The sequence below is a fragment of the Vitis riparia genome, chromosome 5 (assembly GCF_004353265.1).
Source record: "Vitis riparia cultivar Riparia Gloire de Montpellier isolate 1030 chromosome 5, EGFV_Vit.rip_1.0, whole genome shotgun sequence".
Lineage (NCBI taxonomy): Eukaryota > Viridiplantae > Streptophyta > Magnoliopsida > Vitales > Vitaceae > Vitis > Vitis riparia.
Window position 1 is genome coordinate 8,328,154 of NC_048435.1, and position 20,728 is coordinate 8,348,881.

At 33.6% G+C, this 20,728-nt stretch overlaps 2 protein-coding genes across 2 annotated transcripts; both read left to right on the plus strand.

Moving 5' to 3' along the window:
• The first annotated feature begins 1,386 nt into the window (after window positions 1-1,386).
• Window positions 1,387-5,547, plus strand: LOC117915409 (KIN14B-interacting protein At4g14310). The gene is made up of 3 exons (XM_034830990.1): window positions 1,387-3,405; window positions 3,810-4,420; window positions 4,736-5,547. The coding sequence occupies exons 1-3, from the start codon at window positions 1,519-1,521 to the stop codon at window positions 5,265-5,267; spliced, it is 3,030 nt and encodes a 1,009-aa protein (XP_034686881.1). The 5' UTR covers window positions 1,387-1,518; the 3' UTR covers window positions 5,268-5,547.
• Window positions 5,548-15,181: 9,634 nt separating this feature from the next.
• Window positions 15,182-19,077, plus strand: LOC117913939 (long-chain-alcohol oxidase FAO1). The gene is made up of 3 exons (XM_034829072.1): window positions 15,182-15,535; window positions 15,669-15,941; window positions 17,117-19,077. The coding sequence occupies exons 1-3, from the start codon at window positions 15,326-15,328 to the stop codon at window positions 18,914-18,916; spliced, it is 2,283 nt and encodes a 760-aa protein (XP_034684963.1). The 5' UTR covers window positions 15,182-15,325; the 3' UTR covers window positions 18,917-19,077.
• Window positions 19,078-20,728: the final 1,651 nt, after the last annotated feature.

Here is a 20,728-nt window from a genome sequence, read left to right on the forward strand (position 1 = left end):
TCATATATTTTTAAAATACCATTTCCCACTATCCTCCGTTTTCCTTTTACTATCCGCTTTATTCTTATTCATCTCTTCCTCTTTCACTTCACTTTCATAAAAATATTTTTTTTTAGTTTTTTTAACGATATAAATATTTATAATAGAAGTTTTTGGTTTATTATAATATTTTATTTTTGTAATAAATATCTTTTTTAGTAATTTATTATTATTGAATGCATTTTTGTATTTATGCAATATATAATAAAAAATACTATTACAATTATTTTTTCATATTCTCATAAAAGCATTTTTCATAGAAGTGTTATAGAAAACATTTATAATAAAAACACTTCACGATAAGCAGTGCCAAACAAGTTCTTAACGCTTTTTTTAGATAAAAAATACTTTCTAAAATTAGTGTGTAATGGAATTTAAAAAAACCTAACCTAGTTTTAAGCCCTTTTAGGGATATGATATCTTATTTAAGAAGCCACTTGGTAATGTCTCTATTCTTTTCCTTGTAAACTCCCCAAGCCATAATGTGCTCATGAACTATCTTTTAAGTTGTTACTAACAAGGATTTTATATATTTCTTTATTTAAAAATCCAAAGAAAAAGATCCATGTCTCCTTAGGCTTTGTAGAGGGGTGTTGTAACGACCCGCACCCAACCATCATATACCTCTTATGCAGACACAACGTCCTCGTTGTGTCCCATGGGATTATGAGGTCAGGGATCGACTATATAGCACTAGGAACTTCCTCCCTTATCCAATGTGGGACATACAAATGTTACAAAGCAATCTCAAGAAAAATGAAATAATAAGAATAAATAAAAATAAATTTTTTTGAAAAATGAGTGGAAAAGGCTAGAAATGCAAAAATTGAAAATCAACATCTCTCCAATTTTGAAATATATAAAATTCTCTTCTATTTTGTTCACAAATTTTGAAAAAGAAAAAAAAGAAAAAAAGACAAAGGTCTAAAAATATCTAAACATTCCTCTTTAAATTTTATTATATATATATATATATATTTCCTTAAAATCTCATTATTTAATTAGTTTTTTTAACTTTTTTTTTTTTGCTATTTTTAAAATTTAGGATTATTTGCTTAAAATGATCCGTAAAAACCCAAATTTTAAAATCTAATATTTCATAAATGTCTACATCTTTTTTTAAATATAAATGAAAATACTTAAAATAATGAAAGATATTTATTTAAAAAAAGGGTTATTAGGTTAAATTTACAAATATAGAAATTATTTATTTCCTTTTAATCAATTAATTCTAAAATTTAAATGGTTAAATAATTCCATTAAGACAAAATGTACTTAAAAAGTCCAAACTGCCCTCTTCATCTACAGAGAAGGCAAAATTCAAAACTCAAATTCAGATTCAGATTCAGATTCGTTTCCCGCCCAAAACCCTCACATTTATCACTTTCCATTCAGTCGAAGTTCCATTGCTCTTCAGATCTTAATCTTTTCCCAGAACCAAGGAAAAACAAATCGTTGTATTATTTAATTTAAAATAACATGTCCGCGTCGTCAGTTCGCCGGATAAAGGACCGCGGCGGAGCCGGAGGCAAGGTAACGGCGATGAGGCCATCCAAAACCCTAACCCCAGTCTCTGACAAAGCGCCCATCGAGATTTTCAGGAAGTCATCCGCCGGAAAGGAAAACCCTAGACCCACTTCTAGGCTTCCTGTGGTTACGCAGAAGCCGGCCATCCGGGCCATGCCTCGGATCGACAAGCTGTCGGCGGGGAACGGCAGTGACGGAGAGTCGCGGGTTCGGTGGTCGACGTCGTCGGTTCCCAGAGGTAGGAGCTCTAGTCCCTCTGATTTTACTCGGTTGTTGTCTGATTTGCGCAAAGATAAGGGTTCAAGAGTTTCTTTGGATCGGCGCGAGAAGGTTTCAGGTGGTGAGCGTGATCGTTCGGTCAGTAGGGGTAGGGTTTCTAGGGTTTCAGTGGATCGGTGCGAAAATAGTTCGGGCGGTGAGAGTGATCGTTCCGCCGGTAAAGTTGGGAAGGGTGTGAATGGTTCCAGGGTTTTGAAGAAAGGGTTCAGGGATTCGAGTCCAAAGGTGAATGAAAGGAGTGTAAACGGGTTAAGGATTGTTCCGGGTTGTAATGATTCGGAAAATCTTGACGTGAATTTGAAGAAAAATGGTGACATTGCTGAGAAATCTGAACTGAAATTAGATGAACGTAAGAAGAATTCGAATGGGGTTGTGGCTATTGATAACTTTATGGAGGAAGTTAATTTACGCTTAAATTCAGTAAAGCCAAGTGTTTGTAGTAATTCAGAGGGTCCTAAGCTTGGGCAAAATTCAGATTCAAATGTGAAGTTTCGGGGTGGCAGTCGGGTTACTGATGGAGGCAGGGAGGAAAATTGTTTTGTTTCAAAGTCTGATGATGTGGTTGGTAAAATTGGAAAGGGTGTTGATTCGAGTTGTAGGGGGTCAGGTCAAAAATCATTGAATGCTATGAAGGTTTCGGAGATGTCCAAGGAGAAAGGAGCAAGTGAAGGTGTAGGTGGTCGGAGTGGTAACAAGTATCCAAGCAAGCTTCATGAGAAGCTTGCCTTTTTAGAAGGGAAGGTCAAGAGAATTGCATCAGATATTAAGCGGACAAAAGAGATGTTGGAGATGAATAATCCAGACACTTCGAAGGTGATACTTTCAGGTATTCAGGATAAGATTTGTGGAATTGAGAAAGCTATGGGTCATGTAGCAAGTGATTCAGATGCTAATGCGGGTTGCTCAAAAAGTACTGGAAATGATAAGGAGCAGATTAAAACAGCTGAGAAGAGTCAAAATAAACAAGCAGATCATGGGACAAGTTCAGTTAAGGGATTGAATGGTGAAGAGTTAGAGGCGAGGCTCTTTCCTCATCATAAGTTGATTAGGAACCGAACATCCATGAAGGCATCTTTGGGAAGTTCTCAAAATTACCAATCCCATAACGTAGAATCCGCTGGTCAACTAAAGCCCGAAGAAAAAATGTTGAGCCCCATTGATGAGAACCCTATTGCAGTGGAGTTCTTGGCTTCATTGAGTGAGGATAATTCTAAGGTCACCATGAGGGATAGGCATGCTGGTTCTGAGTTTTGTGAAGTAAAAGAAATGGATGGTGCAACCACTTCAGCATCACAAGATTGTGAAAACAGAATTATGGGAAAGCCTAATGTTGAGCTCATTCTTACAACTGATGAAACACTTGATGATGAGTTTGCTGATCAGGAAAATAGACAAGCAATGGTAATTAGTGAGGAGACTGAAGAAGAGACTTGTGTTTATCTTCTGAATGAAATAGGTCGCAAGACCACAACAGGAGGATGGTTTGTGTCAGAGGGAGAGTCCATTCTTCTTGCTCATGATGATGGTTCATGTTCCTTTCATGATATTGCTAACAGTGAGGTATGTGTTCTAGTTTTCTATTAAACTTGAACCTTCATTCTTTGGTTCCAAACTTAGTCCATATCTCAATTGTTTTTTTTCCTTGAGCTGCTTATAACTCATAGAAATTGTTAAAATCATGTTTTAGAGTATGTGTAGTCCTAGTATATTTTGCTACTTACTTCTTTGTCATTCATGTTATCGCTTTGCCACTCAGTTGCTTAATTGAGTTTGCTTGGTTTATTGTTTTGATGCTTTATTTTCACTGTATAACTCTTTGATTTTTTTTTACCCGGAGTATGCCAATTCGAAAAGAGTATCTTATAAACTTTTATGCTTTCATGTTAGTGTTCATATATTGTTGCAAACATGGATATCAACATACTTATGCCTGGTTTTGAAGTTCTCTTATATCATCATTTCAGGAGAAGGCTGAATACAAACCCCCATCTGGAGTCTCGCCTAATGTATGGAGAGATTGTTGGATAATACGTGCCCCTGGTGCAGATGGTTGCTCAGGAAGATATGTTGTAGCTGCATCTGCTGGGAATACTATGGATTCAGGTTTTTGTTCGTGGGATTTCTATAGTAAAGCTGTGCGAGCTTTCCACATTGAGGAAGGAACAACAACCAGGACTGTACTTGGCCCCTTATCCAACAACAGTGTCTACAGAAGAAATGCTCTGTCTACCATTCTGGCCCCTGAAAATCGACAGTGGTGGTATAAACCTTGTGGACCTCTTCTTGTCTCAACTGCCAGCAGTCAGAGGGTTGTCAAAGTTTATGATATCCGTGATGGAGAGCAAATCATGATGTGGGAGGTTCAAAAGCCTGTGTTAACAATGGACTATTCAAGTCCTTTGCAATGGAGAAACAGAGGAAAAGTGGTTGTAGCTGAAGCAGAAACTATTTCTCTATGGGATGTCAGCTCTCTCACTCCTCAAGCATTATTATCTGTTTCTTCATCTGGTCAAAAAATCACAGCTCTTCATGTGAATAACACAGATGCAGAATTAGGTGGCGGAGTTAGGCAAAGGTGAAACCTTTACATGCTTTCATTTAGTTTCCAATATGCTCATATTTTCACTTGCATATTTCGGTACACTTTTTTCAACATGCATGAGGATAACTAGGCAATCTTAATCTCTTTCTCTTCCACTTTTTGTTGTTGCTCATATCCTTCACTTTTAACATTTTCTTTATTGTTGTTAAGGTGATTGTAATAGCATTTCTGAATGTTTAAATGGGGTTTAATAGTCATACTGTAACAAATGCACATATTAAGTTATTAACCAAGAAACCATGTGAAAATTCTTTTACCAGTCATGAAACAGTTATATTTGCAATGCAGGGTAAGTTCATCAGAAGCTGAAGGAAATGATGGTGTGTTCTGTACCCCTGATTTCATAAATACCTTAGATTTTCGCCATCCAACTGGTATTGGTCATCGGATACCCAATCCTGGTCTAAATGTGCAGTCAGTTTTCTCTCGTGGGGATTCTATCTTTCTTGGCTGCACAAGTGTGAGGTCTGCAGGAAAAAAGCAGCCGTGTGCACAGGTGCAACAATTTTCCATTCGCAAACAAAGGTTAGTCAGCACATATGCTTTGCCAGAATCCAGTGCTCACATCCAGCACACTGCCATAACACAAGTTTGGGGAAATTCAAACCTTGTCATGGGTGTTTGTGGACTCGGGCTGTTTGTGTTTGATGCCTTGAGAGATGATGGTTTGCAGTCTTACAATATCGATTATGATAACACCCAAAAAGCAAGGGAAATTATTGGTCCAGATGACTTGTATTCCCCTTCTTTTGATTACTCGAGTTCTCGTGCTCTCCTTATATCAAGAGATCGCCCAGCTCTGTGGAGGCACTTGTCATAGGGGTATGATGCATGCTTGGAGACAGTTTGCACCATGTCCAATTAGTACTACAGTGTGCTGCTGTTTGTGTTTTTGTTATGTTTCCCATACTGTGCAAGACATTGGATAGCTTTGCTATTTATATTGTAGAGCTGTTTAATATAAGAAATATGGATTAGAGTGTTATTATATCATACATTTTGCTTGGAAAAAAGAGGCTGAGAAAAGAGTATGTCTCTTTTAACGTTGCTTTTTACCTTCTGACCTACCAGCTTATTTGATCACCATGTTGTGTTATTTATCATCAGGATTGAGATATTTTTCCAGTTGAGTTTTAAATACCTTGTTGATTTGCCTTGCATAAACTGCAGCCAAACATTTATCTATAAATACCTTTCCTGAATATTGTCTCTCATAAGTTTCTAATCAGGTTTCTCAAGTCTGAAGAAGAGTAAAAGGTTCACCTCTCTCTGTGCATGATGAAAATATGTGCGGAGTACATGGGTCATCTATATTTGATATCTAAATTTAATGTAGGCATCCAAATCTCTACCAGCTTCCAAAGTCCAAACACATACATATTTGGATATGAAGGCAACACGAGTATGGTGTGAAAAACACATGTAGTGAGTGGTGGGCAACATGCAAGGTCACAACTCTCTCAACTACCTAAAATACAGTGTCTCACAGGATTACAGGTGGGAGTTATAAATGACTGCCCACTGGTGAAAAGGCCTCATGATTTCTCTTCATCTTGGCTAGCTGTTATTCCTATATTGCTAGTATTATAGGTGACATTGACAAGAACTGCCATGAATGGATTGTTTTTCACATTTGCCTCAATTCTTGGAAGAAAAATTCTTCATTGATGAGCGTTTGAACCTTTGCCCTTTGGTTTACCAGGAAACCTTGGTTATAGGGTAAAAAGCTATGCAGCTGATTTTTGCCATTTTATGTCCCCCTAAAATAAATTGTTATTCTTACCCTCCTCAACTTATTTTCTAGCTCTGTTATTGCATTTAACCCAGAGCATGTGAATTATGTGCTGTAGGATCTCTTGATTCCTTAAATATGAGCAAATGCTAAATTTAAATTGGTATCAGAATTGAGTAAAGTCGGTAGACAAAATTAATCCTCGAATCTAGCTGTTTTAAACAAGGATTAATAAATATAGATTTCAATTCTTCAATGTCTTAAACATCAGTGTCAGGTAGTAATTAAACATGTTTAATACATTGTATTTATATCTTTTGAAGTCAAATTAAAGGTCAGATGCATCGGCTTTAGCTTTGTAGAATTTCACGTTTATATGGCTATCCACTTTCAAATTGTCAAAAGGGATTTAATGCACATCAAATAATCCATTATAAAATGAAAATGCTGGAAGTTGGTATACCCAACCACTTTTTAGATAAATTTTAAAAAATGAGAACTGTGCTATACCCAACACATTTATTACTCTCTTTATCTATATCTATACGCAAATTCAAGTACATCATGTGTGACATTATTACTATATAGTTTGGTATTTACAATGGAATAACTTTTGTAACATAAGAAAAATACTAACACATTAAATTAATAGACTTGTAATACTATAAAAGGTGAAGTATTATTTTGTATACTATAAAATTTACAATATGTCTATATTTCTATTTCTCATTAGTGTTAGAAAGTGTCTCGAATTCCTATTTGCTATATATTCTTTTGGTAAAAGATCGATCTGTAGGGCATTTTATCTATTAATATTTCCTTGAAAAATTAGTTAGTTAGAAATACTATGTAAATGATATAGGTCATAAGGGAAAAATTTTATGAGATGGAGATGAATCTTTTATGATTATATGTGGTAGATAAGGATCTAAGGAAGAGTAGAGACATTTAGTGGAGCAAAAACTCACTATTTTGGGTGTAAATGTAGTTTAATAATTGTCTTTTTTTTTAATCCTGTGTACTATTTCTCTATGGTATAGTTAAATAATTCCTTTTTATTCGTGGATGTAAATATGTTTGGCTAAACCATGTTAAAGTCTCATATGTTTTTTTTTTTTTTTTAATATGATTATGTTTTATCTTTATGTTTTGCACTAACTCATTATATTGAAGTTATCATTGGTACAAATAGTATCATAACTTTTTTCAGAAGTGATATCAAATCTTTTGGAAGAGTCAAGAAGAATGAAACACATTGACAAATTGCAAAACGAATTTTTATTAAATTTAGAGCTAGTCATTCTTTAATGGAATGTGATGTGCAGAGCATTTATTTTGTCATTGAGAATAAGATTAGTTTCTTATATACATTTAGTGAATTTTGAAATGTTGAAACTGGGAAGCGTCTAAATGTTGTAATTTGGGATGCATGAGAAAACTATGATGCACTAGGAGATCATGGCACAAGAAGTTATGACATGAAATAAAAATGTAGTTTAGAGAATGTGAAAAATGACCAAAATTGGTTAAGTAAATCACCTAAAAGTGGTTCAACAATTTGTATATGTCCACTCTCCTTAACCTCTTAATTAAGTGAGGTTCCACCATCAAGATTTCCAACCCAAGTTTTTGTTGGGAAAAACCAAAAAAACAACACAATGAATAATTCTTTTCCTTTCTTTGTGTGCCTAAAATAGGATCCTCATCAAATATCAAACAAGAGTAATAAAATAAATATCAACGAAAAGCAATAAAACAATCCAAGAGAACACCAAGAATTTTTACATGGAAGCCCAATGTGGGAAAAAACCACGGGACCGTAGTCAAACTTCCACTATCACCAATAATAATAATAAGTTCACAATAATTCTTTCTAGAATAACTAGAGGCTCACAACAACATCAAGAATAAGATTTATTGGTTAACTAACATCTATATCATCATCTACTAGATGGATTTCAACAAAGAAAAGTCTAAATCTCACCAAAGTGGGGTTTTCAAGAAAGCACCATAGAGAGGATAAATTAAGATCTGAACTGTTGAATTTGTAAAGCTTGTTGCAAGGATTCACCACATGAAATTTTAGTCAAAACGGACAAAGTTTGCCCTTAATCTTCAATCAAACACCCCAAAAACCCTAACTTTCTCTTTTTTCTTTTCTCCAAACTCCTCACTACATTACTTTTCATGTCCTGCCACTTTTTTTTTTTCTCCAAACTCCTCACTACATCACTTTTTCATTCTGTTACTTTTTTGTTTAAAAAAAAAAAAAAATTATTTTGGGCCAAAAGCCCTCCATTAGTCTAACCCACAATGAAAAGGCAGACCCAACAGTTTTCAAGCTTTAAAATTAGATTCATGGGCTCCAATGAGTGCTTCTTATCTCTTCAAGTACTCTACCTACTTGAAGCCTTTTCACTCAAAATGAGTAGATAAGGAAGGTTTTAATACTTTTAATATGAGATATAAGTTTGGCTCATAATAGAAAGGAAACTATGATGAATTTGAGAGGTGCACTAATGGAATTTGTAAGTGGAAAATCCATGCACTTAGATGAAGAGCTTTGAATGAGAGAAAAAAAAGTTTTTCTAATTGAATGCAATTGTTCTCATCTTCATAAATGCTTTAAAACTCTTCAATTTATAGGTTTCTAGCTCGAAAGTCTTAAAACTCACAAAAGACCCTCGGTCAATTGAGCACTAGTTCTACTGGTTGACTAATCATTAAGTATTAAATGTTTTACAGATGATCGTTAGGGTTTTTGAGCTCAATTATAGGTACAACCAGTCCTCAACCGCCCCTTTACTAGTCTTTGACGGACCAAGGCTATGCTTTAATTGACTACACACCAGTTGTTGGAAAAGAAAGAAAATTTGTAACAACCTTAACTGATCCTTGTTTGGTCAGACCAATCGATTAAGTTGATTCCTAATCTGTTTAATCGATTCTAAGCTTCCTCAACCAATTGCACTTTAAAGTGCCTAAAAAGACTTGGTTTGAGATTTGAAGCTTCCAATTAGTTCAATGTATAATTAGTTCCATATTGGAAGTACTTGGAATGAGCTGAGCCATATGTCTTGGCCTAACCTCACTAGGATGGGAGACACCCAAATAATATACCGTACAACGTCAATCGAACAATTTTGTCTTGACTTAATAATCTATGCCATCTACCCTTGAATGTTATTGTTCGATTAGGAGAAAAACTACCAACACCATTGCTAGACTTCACGTGTCAACCTGATATATCACTAATCAAGCTTGTTGAGGATGTGTTCAAATGAATGTAACCAGTTGATACCTTGTCAAGAGCATCATGTTTGAAACTAAGCATCTTGGCTCGAACCTTCTTCGTTTTCCCTTACCTAACCTTTTGTATTTGTGACTTAGTATGATAAGTCGACCCTTTGTTAGAGGCATGCCCATCAATAGCAGACATCCTTGATAACTAGTTGAACATAGTTTAACCTAGACTTGACCAACCAATAACGAACTCAACACAACACCTTAGGCTTGGCTATTTGTTGCTCTTTCATGAAAAGAGAGTTAACCCTATTCCCTCTCACTTAACTAATCAAAACTTAATTGACAAATAGAAACTATATAAATGAGACCTGATCGCCCTTTAGAAAGAGGACATGCTTGAAACTCAACCTCTCTAATAGACACTTATACTTCTTGTTCCCTTCTCATCTTCTCTATCCTTACCTCATTATCTAAGTCCTTGATCAATTATTTATATGTCCTTCATTTGCAATTTGATTCTAACTTGACCATTAGAGGAGTATAGTAGGGGATCGCTCCAACCACACCCTATTAAAGGTAATTGACAACATATAGTAAGGTGACCAGTCACCATCCAACATTTTTGAACAAAATCATTTGTCGACCTAACTCTAGGAGCACACACACCGATGCACAAAATAAGGAAAGTTGCTAAGAATACTCTATGGGGGTGTTTGGTACGTCGGAATAGGGCATGAAAATGAATATTTTGTTTTCATTCCTATTTCTTAGTGGATAGAAATGAATTTAATGATTCCATTTCTAGCATTTGGATGAACTTAGTAATGCAATATTGAAATGATTATTTGTTTCCATTCCAATGTTTGATAATAATAGGAATGAAAATGAAAAAGAAATAAATTTACAATAATATCCTTCCATATAATTTAAAATAATTTTTTATTGTTATTTTTATTTTTTAAAAATAAATTTTGAGAGTTTTTTTTGTTATTAAATAATAAGACTAAAAATATATATATACTCAATAAATAAAAAAATTAACCATAAAAAATCATATAACCCTAATGTACAAATATTCAATTATCATTTTTATTAAAAATTTGAATAATTTGTCATGCTTAAGTAGTTATAAAATTATATTTTACCAAAAAAAAAAAGAAAAAAAAATTTATTACAATATTTAAATTCTCAAAGCTAGCAAATGTTTTTCCTATTTCCAAAAGAGGAAATAAAAGAATTCAAATTTCATTCAAAACCCTAGAAATTAGAAATTGATTTTCTTTTTCTAAATATCGTGGAAGGTTTGATTGATTCAGTTTGAGAGAATCACTTGTTGCATAGAAGTGGATGATGGGTCTCTAGCTTTGCAAAGAAGATAAGTATCGGGCTTAAAGAATGAGATAAGATGGTAAAATAGTAAATTTAGGTTATTTTATATTATCAAAAGGGTTTAATGAATCAGAATACCACCTACTTTTGATGAATTCAAATCCGACTTATAAGTTATATTTGATTTCTGCCTGAATAATTTTTTATTCAATTTCTGCTTTCTTAACATCATCCAAACATAGGAATAAGAGAGAAAATGAATGAGATATTTATTCTCACTCCTTACTCCCGTGTACCAAACACCCCTATAGGTATTATATATCATGAAGTGAAAAAGTCCTAAGTTAAAAATTCATTCATGAAGACAATATATGGTAGATATAAATATGAGGAAGAATAAGAAAGATTGATGGAGTGAAAGCAAATGATTTAAGGTGTAAAAGCAAAGTGTTTTTTGACATATGGTATTTTAGAAAATAATTATACTTAGTTTTTCTTTTTACATCCTTTGTAATATTCTTTACGGTAGAGTGTAATATTAATGATTCTCATTCTTATGATAAAACCTCATGTTTCTTTGTGTGATTTTCTTTTTTTAGATCTTTACGTTTTGTACTAACTCCTAGTATTGAAGTTTCCTCTAATACAACTAGTATCAAATCTTTGATTAGTGCAACAATTAAAATTATAACCCTTTAAGCTTTAAATAACTATAATTGTTTTGTTGAAGAGGAAATAAAAAAAAATCAAAATTAAAATAAATACATTTCCTAATAAATTATAATATAAAAATGATGAAGTTATAAATTTAAATTATTATCATTTATTATAAATTATCATTATTTGTAAATTATTTTTATTCAATTTGATTTTTATATAATTTATGGGATAAAATATTATTTTTTACATCAAATAAATTATTTTTTTAATAGAATTATGGATTTGTAATTTAAAATTGTTTAGTTTTAAAAATTTATGCTCTTGGTTCCTTGATTAATGAATTAGGATCGAATTATAGGAACAACTTAAGCTTATAAAAGAATTGGTTAATGAGGGTATACACACTCATTGAAAAATGACTTAGAGATATATAGAAAAGAAGAGATGAGAAAATCAGAGTGATAAAAACAATAAAAAAACTGTACAACTACACCTGAGAAGTGCTTTGTTTCTTATATACAAAAATTCAAAGATTAGTTACAAATAACTAACAACCTTTTAATTAGTTACAAACAATTTAACAACCTACTAACTACTTAACAACTCTAATTGACACTCGGAACAAAATAGTTAACCTCTAGAAAAATCCTTATATTCATATCGATAACAATCTAAGTAAGATAACATAACTTAACAACTTGCTAACTACTTAACAACTTTAATTGACACTTAGTAGGGTCACAATATAACACATGGAAAAATCCTTACATTCATATCGATAACAATCTAGAAATATATATATAAAAGATTACTTGGGATATAAGGTGGAAAAATCCTTCAAAAGGACGGAAAAGACTTTTTCTATTTTAATAAACATTATGGCTATGTTTGGTTCCGGAAAATTTGAGGGAAAATGCGAGGGAAAGAAAATACAAAGGAAAAGTAGAAGGAAAGAAAAAGTGAAGGAAAATAAAAAAATAGATTAAAAGTTGATAAATTATTTTTTTTGTTACTTCAAACTCATTTTGTTTATTTTAACTCATCAATATAAAGATTAAATAATTTAAAAATACATAAGTTTTTAATTAGTTTTAATTATATTTGATTTTCTTTGATATTTTTTATAGGACAACTAAACATGAGAAAATCATTTTCCTTAGCATTTTTTTTTCTTTCCTTTGTACTTTCCGGGAACCAAACATAGCCTATGGGAATACAACTCCTTAGTAGTTCCTACATCAGAGAGACTATTGGAAACATATATAGATATTTGAGATTAGAAAAAAGAGGAAAGACTATGCTATAAAAGCTGCAATAGAAGCTCGGTTCGATTTTTATCCTTAACCCCTAAAATAATGTAAAAAAGGAAAAATAAAAAAAAAAACCCTTATTTTCATTTTAAAAATAAAAGCACCTTTTTTTATTCTAAAATTTTGATGATAATGTTTTAAATTTTTTTAAAAAGGGTAAAAGAAAAAAAATAAAATTAAACATATCCTAAAAAAACTTAAAACCTTCGGGTTATATTTGGTTCATAGAAAATATTAAGAAAAGAAAAAAAAAATAGTATGAAAAATGATTTTCTCATATTTAATTATCTGAAAAATAATTAAAATTTTATAAAATGATTTTAAATAAAAAAGTTAAAACTGATAAAATGAGTTTAAAATAATATATAAATATAATATATTGATTTTAAATTTATTTTTTATTTTCTTCCGCTTCTTCTCTTTATTTTCTTTTTTTCATATTTTTTCTCAAAATTTTTGAAACCAAACACAACCTAAATTAAAAATTTTAAAAAAAAAACTTCAAATGACTAATTATTTATGATTGTTTTTTCTTTTACCTTTGATTTGTAGGCATTTGGATGATGTCTAGTTGGATAGGCATTAAAAAGAGGAAATGACAGAGTCGTCTGCCCAAATCCTCTTTAGAATAACATCCATGAGTTTGACTCATTGACCAGAATAAATTAAAAAAAGAAGAAGAAAAAAGTATGTTGAATATTTATATAATTTCTTTCTACGTATAAACATTGGGGTAGAGGCGAAGAAGACAAAAATAAATAAGTAAACACGATAACACAATTTAAGGGCATTCAAAAATTGGTGAGAGGTTTTGAAGCCAACGATCGTCCGTTCATTAATGTCTTCACTACTCAGAGAATCTGCCACTTTGCTTGCGTAATTAGCTGGCTCCATCCGAGCCCACCTTTCAAAATATTAAACAAATTTAGTTGTTTTTAATTATTTTTTAATAATATCTTGAGCTATGATTAAAAATATAAAAAAATAATTTAAGAACTTTGTATTATTTTTATAAAAAATAAATTGAGATAATTATTTTCAAATTAGAATTTAACATTGAAAATATTTAAAAGAATAATTAAATAATAAGTTTTAACTCAATAACTTAAAAATAATTTAATTTAAATTCAACTTAATTGGTTAATAAATAATTTAATTTGTTAACTTAATTTAAATTTAACTTAATTTGTGAGAAAAGTAAATTAATGAATGTGGGCAAAAACAAAAGACTTTTGGAATATGACTCCAGCTCACCCTTAAAAAGCTGTTATTCAAATCAGTTCAATAGTCATTACTCATTAGACACTAGCATCGATTCCTTCGAAGGATGGGACCTCTTCATGCCAGCGTATATGACAAATCAAGTAGGCCAAAGGGTTTCTGCTCTTGGCCCCCATTCATTAATTAAAAGTGCCCTTAAAGTGTGATCCAGTTGCTTGCTGCTTTCTCAATCCATTAATTTTATGTTAGTTGAAATGTCACCAATTAGAAACAAATGCCACATGCCCACACTCGTCCCAGGAAAAGACCATCGCACAGAGAAGCTTAGTTTCCACATCCTGCATTTTGATTCAAAACAAAATATGGAAAAATCAACTGTGGTGGTTTGTGCAGACTGCAGTTCAAGTCAAAAGAAAAGAGGAGAGTCTCAGGGGAACGTGAAGTTAGTCGGCAAAAGTCATAAGGATATTGCATGCTCTATAGGTATATCACCTCAGACTCCTGATCACAGAAACGTATGGTTGACTGATTCTGGCAACACATATGTTGAGCGTGAAAGGCAAAGTTTACTGCAACAGGATACAGAAGCTTCTCACCCCAAGGGCTGCCAAAGCAATTAAACAAACAGATCAAACTTAACCGCACCCAAATAAATCTGTCTCAACAAACAAACACACCATATAAGCTATGGTTATAAACTTATATTATCATATCCCACATCGAACGTGAAAAAAGAATTTCTTGCACTTCATTAGTAAACTCTTTTTAATCATGTCGACGGCTTTAAACTAAGGATCATTAGGCGGAACAATATCCCTATCAAAGAGAATAGGTCATTATAGTCGCCCATTTGAGTGGTATTTATTAGGATTAGGGGACAACATTTTTTTTTTATATTTTACCTCTTGACCTCAAGCAGTCAAGCTTGAGTCACTTGGAGAGCTCATACGGCTACAGATGGTGTCGGTGGGGGTCAAGTGCATGAAGCCACCGTCAAGATTGACCATTAATAAAATTTAGACATCATATGACTAAACTATATAGCAAAATCTAGCTCTTTCTAGCATGCATACAATGATCAAAGAATGACGTAAGAAAGTGGGCAGATCAAAATTTTGGTTTGGATGAGAGGAAGGCATGCTTTTCTAATATATATATATATATCTATATATATATATATCACAAAGTCAACAAATGAAAATAAAAAGAAAAGAAGATTAGGGGAGCATTGCAGTTGGCATCATTTTTGTATGGTTTGCTTTCATTTTCAAATATGAACTGTGGTATCTCCCTCAGTTTTCTTCTATAAATAGTCAATGGAGGGATATAGTAAAATAAATTAGAGTTGAGTTGAGTTGAGTTGAGAGAGAGATAAAGAAAATGAGAAGAGAATGCCATCCTCTGCTGAGGGGTGGGAGAAGAGAGGGCAAATATACTCATGGGTTTTCTTCAGCTGAGATGCAATCTCTGGCTAGCATCTGTGAGGTTCTCTTACCTCCTTTACCATTGAATTCCATAGAGGGCCAACCAAGCAAGGCTGTCCAATCCTTCTATCAAGCTTCTGGGTCTCAGCATCCAATACCTGATGAGGTAATAGCTACTCAAAGTCTCAAACCACTCTCTGCAATTACAGATGTGTGTGTCAGTATGTGATTCACATGCTTAATTATTACTCACTCTTTTTGTTTTGTTTTTGTTTTTCTGTGTGGGGGAATGAGAACAGGGTGCAGAGCTTTTTGTGAAGAGGGCCTTAATAGAAGCTGTGATCCTGGTGAGAGTAGTTTTAATAATTCTCTCCACCAGATTGGGGACATTGTTGCTTTGTGGATCTCTTTCTTTCTCTGACAAGTGGCCCTTCATTAACAACTTCTCAAGTATCTCCTTGGAGAAGAGAGAGAAGATCCTCCAGAGATGGTTCAGACATCGGCTGCTAACACCCATCAGACTTGCATTCGTTTATATCAAATTCTTGTGCTTATACGTTTTCTTCACTCTGGTATTATTTCTCACTACATATCTCTCAGTCCCCCGGCCTTTTAGGAGGTTCAATTCTTACTTTTTGGCTCCACTGGTGTTCTTGGGGGTGTAGTTACGAAAATTTGTTGACGGGGAAGTAGTATTTGGATCTATATTTCATGAGAAGGTTCAACTACAACCAAGATTTATATTAGGAAAAGAAAGAAAGAAAGACAGGTTATCCAATGGGTGAGAGAACCACCCAAATTCAAAGCCATAGCTTGAAAATCCTAAACTTTAGGAAAATGCCAGGATACCTAATCAGTACCGACTAATTCTATCTAGATTGTTGAATCTACATGGCTGGTGAAATCCAAACTAGAACACAAATAACTGAGATCAAGATACAAGAATAATGAGATTAGAGTATAAAATCATAAGATATGAAGATGTATTTATATGACATCACCTTAACCATATTCGTCATGAGAGTTTAAAAATTTTAAAAGTTACCTTTCCATGGTAGGACATAATATCTATGAATGAAGCATGGAGGGTCTATATATATGTGGTATGGATTCTCCTAGTTATTAAATGCAGTGTGAAACACGGTCCTCTTCTGCTAGTCCAGCTGGAGCAGGAAAAAATGCATGGCTGAAAGAATAATACGGGAACCAAAGATCTCAAGTACTTCATACCACAAGCCTCGTAGAGATGATAAAAATGGTTCCACGTAGAGAAACCAATTTGTCCTGAAAAATTACAAATTTGTAAGAAGTAAATAGTAATTTGTCCTTTCTATGACTGAAATCCTCTTTCCTTTTCTTCAAACTAACTTTTCAATTTGTCATCACTTTATTTTTACTAACGCTCTATTTAATTTCAAAGGAAAAGAAAATAATTTTCTCAACTCATTTTTTATTTTACATGTAGTATACAAAAAAAAATACCTTCAATTTGTTTTTTTTCAAAAGGCAACACAAGCCAAGCATGGACCACAATCCACCATACAGGATATGGTAGTTGTTGGAGTCTTTAGGGTCTTAATTCCAACTGCTACCTCACAGGTACAATTCAAAGTGACTACTGCTTGTAAAGTTGTTATTACAGTACTTTCTTCATTGTTTTACCTTTTAGCTGATCCTGTTCTCTTTTCATTCATCTTCTATAGATGTAGACACGTTGCAAAATTTTCAATGCCCACATTTTTTGCAGGCTGATGAAAATTCAGAAAATGCAGCATGGGAAGCCATTGGATATCATACTGACACTGATGGGAACCGGTCAAAAGTCCCAAAAGAGAGGCCGCTTCAGAAGGGAATGGTAGAAACCATGCAAGAAACTGAATCAACCCTTGTTCAGTCCCTTAATCAGAAAGGTCTGAAAGTAGTGGAAGACCCTGAACAGAAACTCTACAAAATCAAATGTGATGTGGTGGTTGTTGGGTCAGGTTGTGGTGGAGGTGTTGCAGCTGCTGTCCTGGCGAGTTCTGGTCACAAGGTTGTTGTGCTTGAGAAAGGGAACTACTTTACTGCTACTGATTATTCTTCTTTGGAAGGTCCCTCCATGAATCAACTATTTGAATCAGGAGGAATCCTTCCAACTGTCGATGGGAAGATGATGATCCTGGCAGGTTCAACAGTGGGAGGTGGCTCTGCTATTAACTGGTCGGCATCCATCAAAACACCCAAGTCTGTTCTCCAGGAATGGGCTGAAGACCACAAGCTTCCACTGTTTGGGAGTTCTCAGTATTTTTCTGCCATGGATGCTGTGTGTGAGAGGATTGGGGTTACAGAGACCTGTGCTGAGGAGGGATTCCAAAATCAAGTCCTCCGGAAAGGGTGTGAAAACCTTGGTCTTAAAGTCGATCTGGTGCCACGAAACTCCTCCGAAAAGCATTACTGTGGTTCTTGCGGTTATGGTTGCAGGTCAGGAGATAAAAAAGGGACTGATTCTACCTGGCTGGTTGATGCTGTGGCTTGCGGTGCCGTGATCATAACAGGATGCAAGGCTGAGAGATTCATATTGGAGACGAACAAGTATGGAAGGGTGAAAAGAAAGAAATGCCGGGGAGTGATTGCAAAAACACTAAATAACAACATAAAAAACAGGATTCAAATCGAGGCTAAAGTAACAATCTCAGCATGTGGGTCTCTCTTGACACCCCCACTAATGATCTCTAGTGGGTTAAAAAACCAGCACATTGGCCAAAACCTTCATCTCCATCCTGTTGCAATGGTTTGGGGATACTTCCCAGATTCCAATTCAGAGTTCGAGGGAAAAGCCTATGAGGGTGGGATAATCACGTCCATGCATAAGGTGGTATCCGAGGACTGCCAAGTAAGAGCCATCATTGAGACTCCTGCTTTGGGGCCGGGATCATTTGCTGCACTTTGTCCTTGGGAGTCAGGTCTCGACATGAAGAAAAGGATGGTGAGGTACGGGAGGACTGTTCACTTGTTTGCTATGGTCAGGGATGAGGGGACTGGAAAAGTCAAGGTCGAAGGAAGAATAAGCTATAACCTAAGTGCAATAGACAAAGAAAACCTGAGGGCAGGAGTGCGGCAGGGGCTCAGAATTTTGATAGCAGCAGGAGCCGTTGAGGTGGGTACCTATCGAAGCGATGGCCAGAGACTTAAAAGTAAAGGGATCAATGAAAAGGAATTGGAGGAGTTTTTGGATTCAGTTTCTGCAGCAGAAGGGCCACAATCATTTGTAGATAAGTGGACAATAACTGGTACTGCCCACCAGATGGGGAGTTGTAGAATGGGAAAGAGTGAGAAAGAAGGTGCGGTTGATGAGAATGGGGAGAGTTGGGAAGCAGCAGGACTCTTTGTTTGTGATGGTAGCGTTCTGCCAACTGCTGTAGGTGTCAATCCCATGATCACTATCCAGTCAACGGCTTATTGTCTCTCCAAGAAGATAGCAGACTCTTTGAACAGATCAGTAAAGGCAATCGATTCCAGTAATTCTGAGTTATCAGCTGTTCTTTTAATTGAAAAAAAAGAAAATTAGTGTTTTATTTTCATATCTAGAAGGAAGTTTAGTTCTAAAATGTCATTATGTTTTCGATTTTTAGAAGGGTTTTTATGGTTTTAAGGATTCCATAGAATCAATAGATTGTACTTATAACAGAAAAATAAAATGAGAAAGCCTCTCTCTCGTCCTCTCCTTCCCCTTCTCTCTCTGTTCCTTTAAATTTAGCATGCTTGCATGGAACGCATAATATTTACGTTGAGGAACCCTTGTGTAAGTTACATGTCTGAGTAAAACACACATACAAGCACACATAAAATTGAGTAGAGAGGTGGATTAAGGAACTCAAAGTGACTTCTAATAAAGTCCGTAAGGCTAATGATATTAAGAAGGTGCCACAATGACTCTACTGGAAAACCCTAAAAGCTCGTGAAGAATGTGCAAGTTTTTGTTTATGCTAGGAACATGTTTCATCATATTAAAAATGTATCACCTGGTTATTGGTGAATATTGGTGCCTCAAGCAAAGTTCAAATCACTACTACAAGATAAAAAATAAAAAAAATAAAAAAGGGAGAATGGTAGGGAACAAGTCATCTTTGTCAAAGATTATTTTTCTAAGAAGAGATATCTTTCTGTCAATTGATTCATCAATTGGGGAGCCACTCGTTGACAATTTCTTTGAGTTATCTTGTTTATTTTTTACGGTCATCTTCTTTTTCAAAGATGTATATTTTTAACCTTCATTATTTTATTTGTTCATCATTTATTCCGGTCATCATTTTGTAATGATTTTGATCATCTTTTTTTTTTTTTTTTTTTTTTTTAATAATGTTCATTTTAATCTATTATCGTTATTCATTGATAATTATTTTTCATACTCACCAAATATTTTTCTCAATCATTATGATCATGCAATGACTATTTTGAAAATGATCATATGTACTTGTGTTTTATGTATTTGTTATTGACTATGAAAAATCATGATAAAAATTTTAATTTTAAATAAAAAAATGCTATTAGGATCTATTGAAATGCTATTGGGCTCTTGTTATAATGCTATTGGGGACTTTAATTCATTGTGGTAGATCACTCATATTTTATATTTAACAAAATATAACGTGATGGTGAGGAAAAAAAATTTGAACATTGATCTATATATAATAAATCTCTTGTAGCCCATAATTTTGTTGGATAAACAATCTACTCTGCACAACCAAACCTATGACTTTCAATGACACCAAGAATTTGCTATGTAATTCTTTTATCAATGAAGTAGTGGAATTCAAAACAGTAATAAAGGAAATAATATAAAAGCAAGAAATAACAAACTCCCTAACTTTTTTGAAATGAGGACAAAACTTTTGTTATAATCTTCAATCCGTTATATATAAAAATTTTAAATGCAAATTAAAGTTTTATTTGTCAATTATTTAGAAAACCTTGCAATTATTTTTATTCACAAATTTTCATAATAAAGTTTACATTACTTTTAAATATAATTAATATAACCTATTACCCTTCAAGATTATATACATCATTAGCTCTAAGCATATATTGAATTCAAGATAAGTCCAATCTAGCAAAGAAAATGGAAAAGGAAAATCTAAAAGTTGTTTACATCAAATTCTAGTAATAACAACAATAATACAATTTAAAAGAGTCGGAATGGATAAATCAATTCTCATTTTCCATTTTGAAGAAAGCCATCAATTTTGTCATTTTCTTCTTATTTGACAACATAACATTTTATTTAAGAAGGTCAATCAAATTTATAGGAGATAGATCTTAATTACAAAAGAGATATACAAGAAAAATGATATAGATCATTCATCTAATCCTTTCATAATAA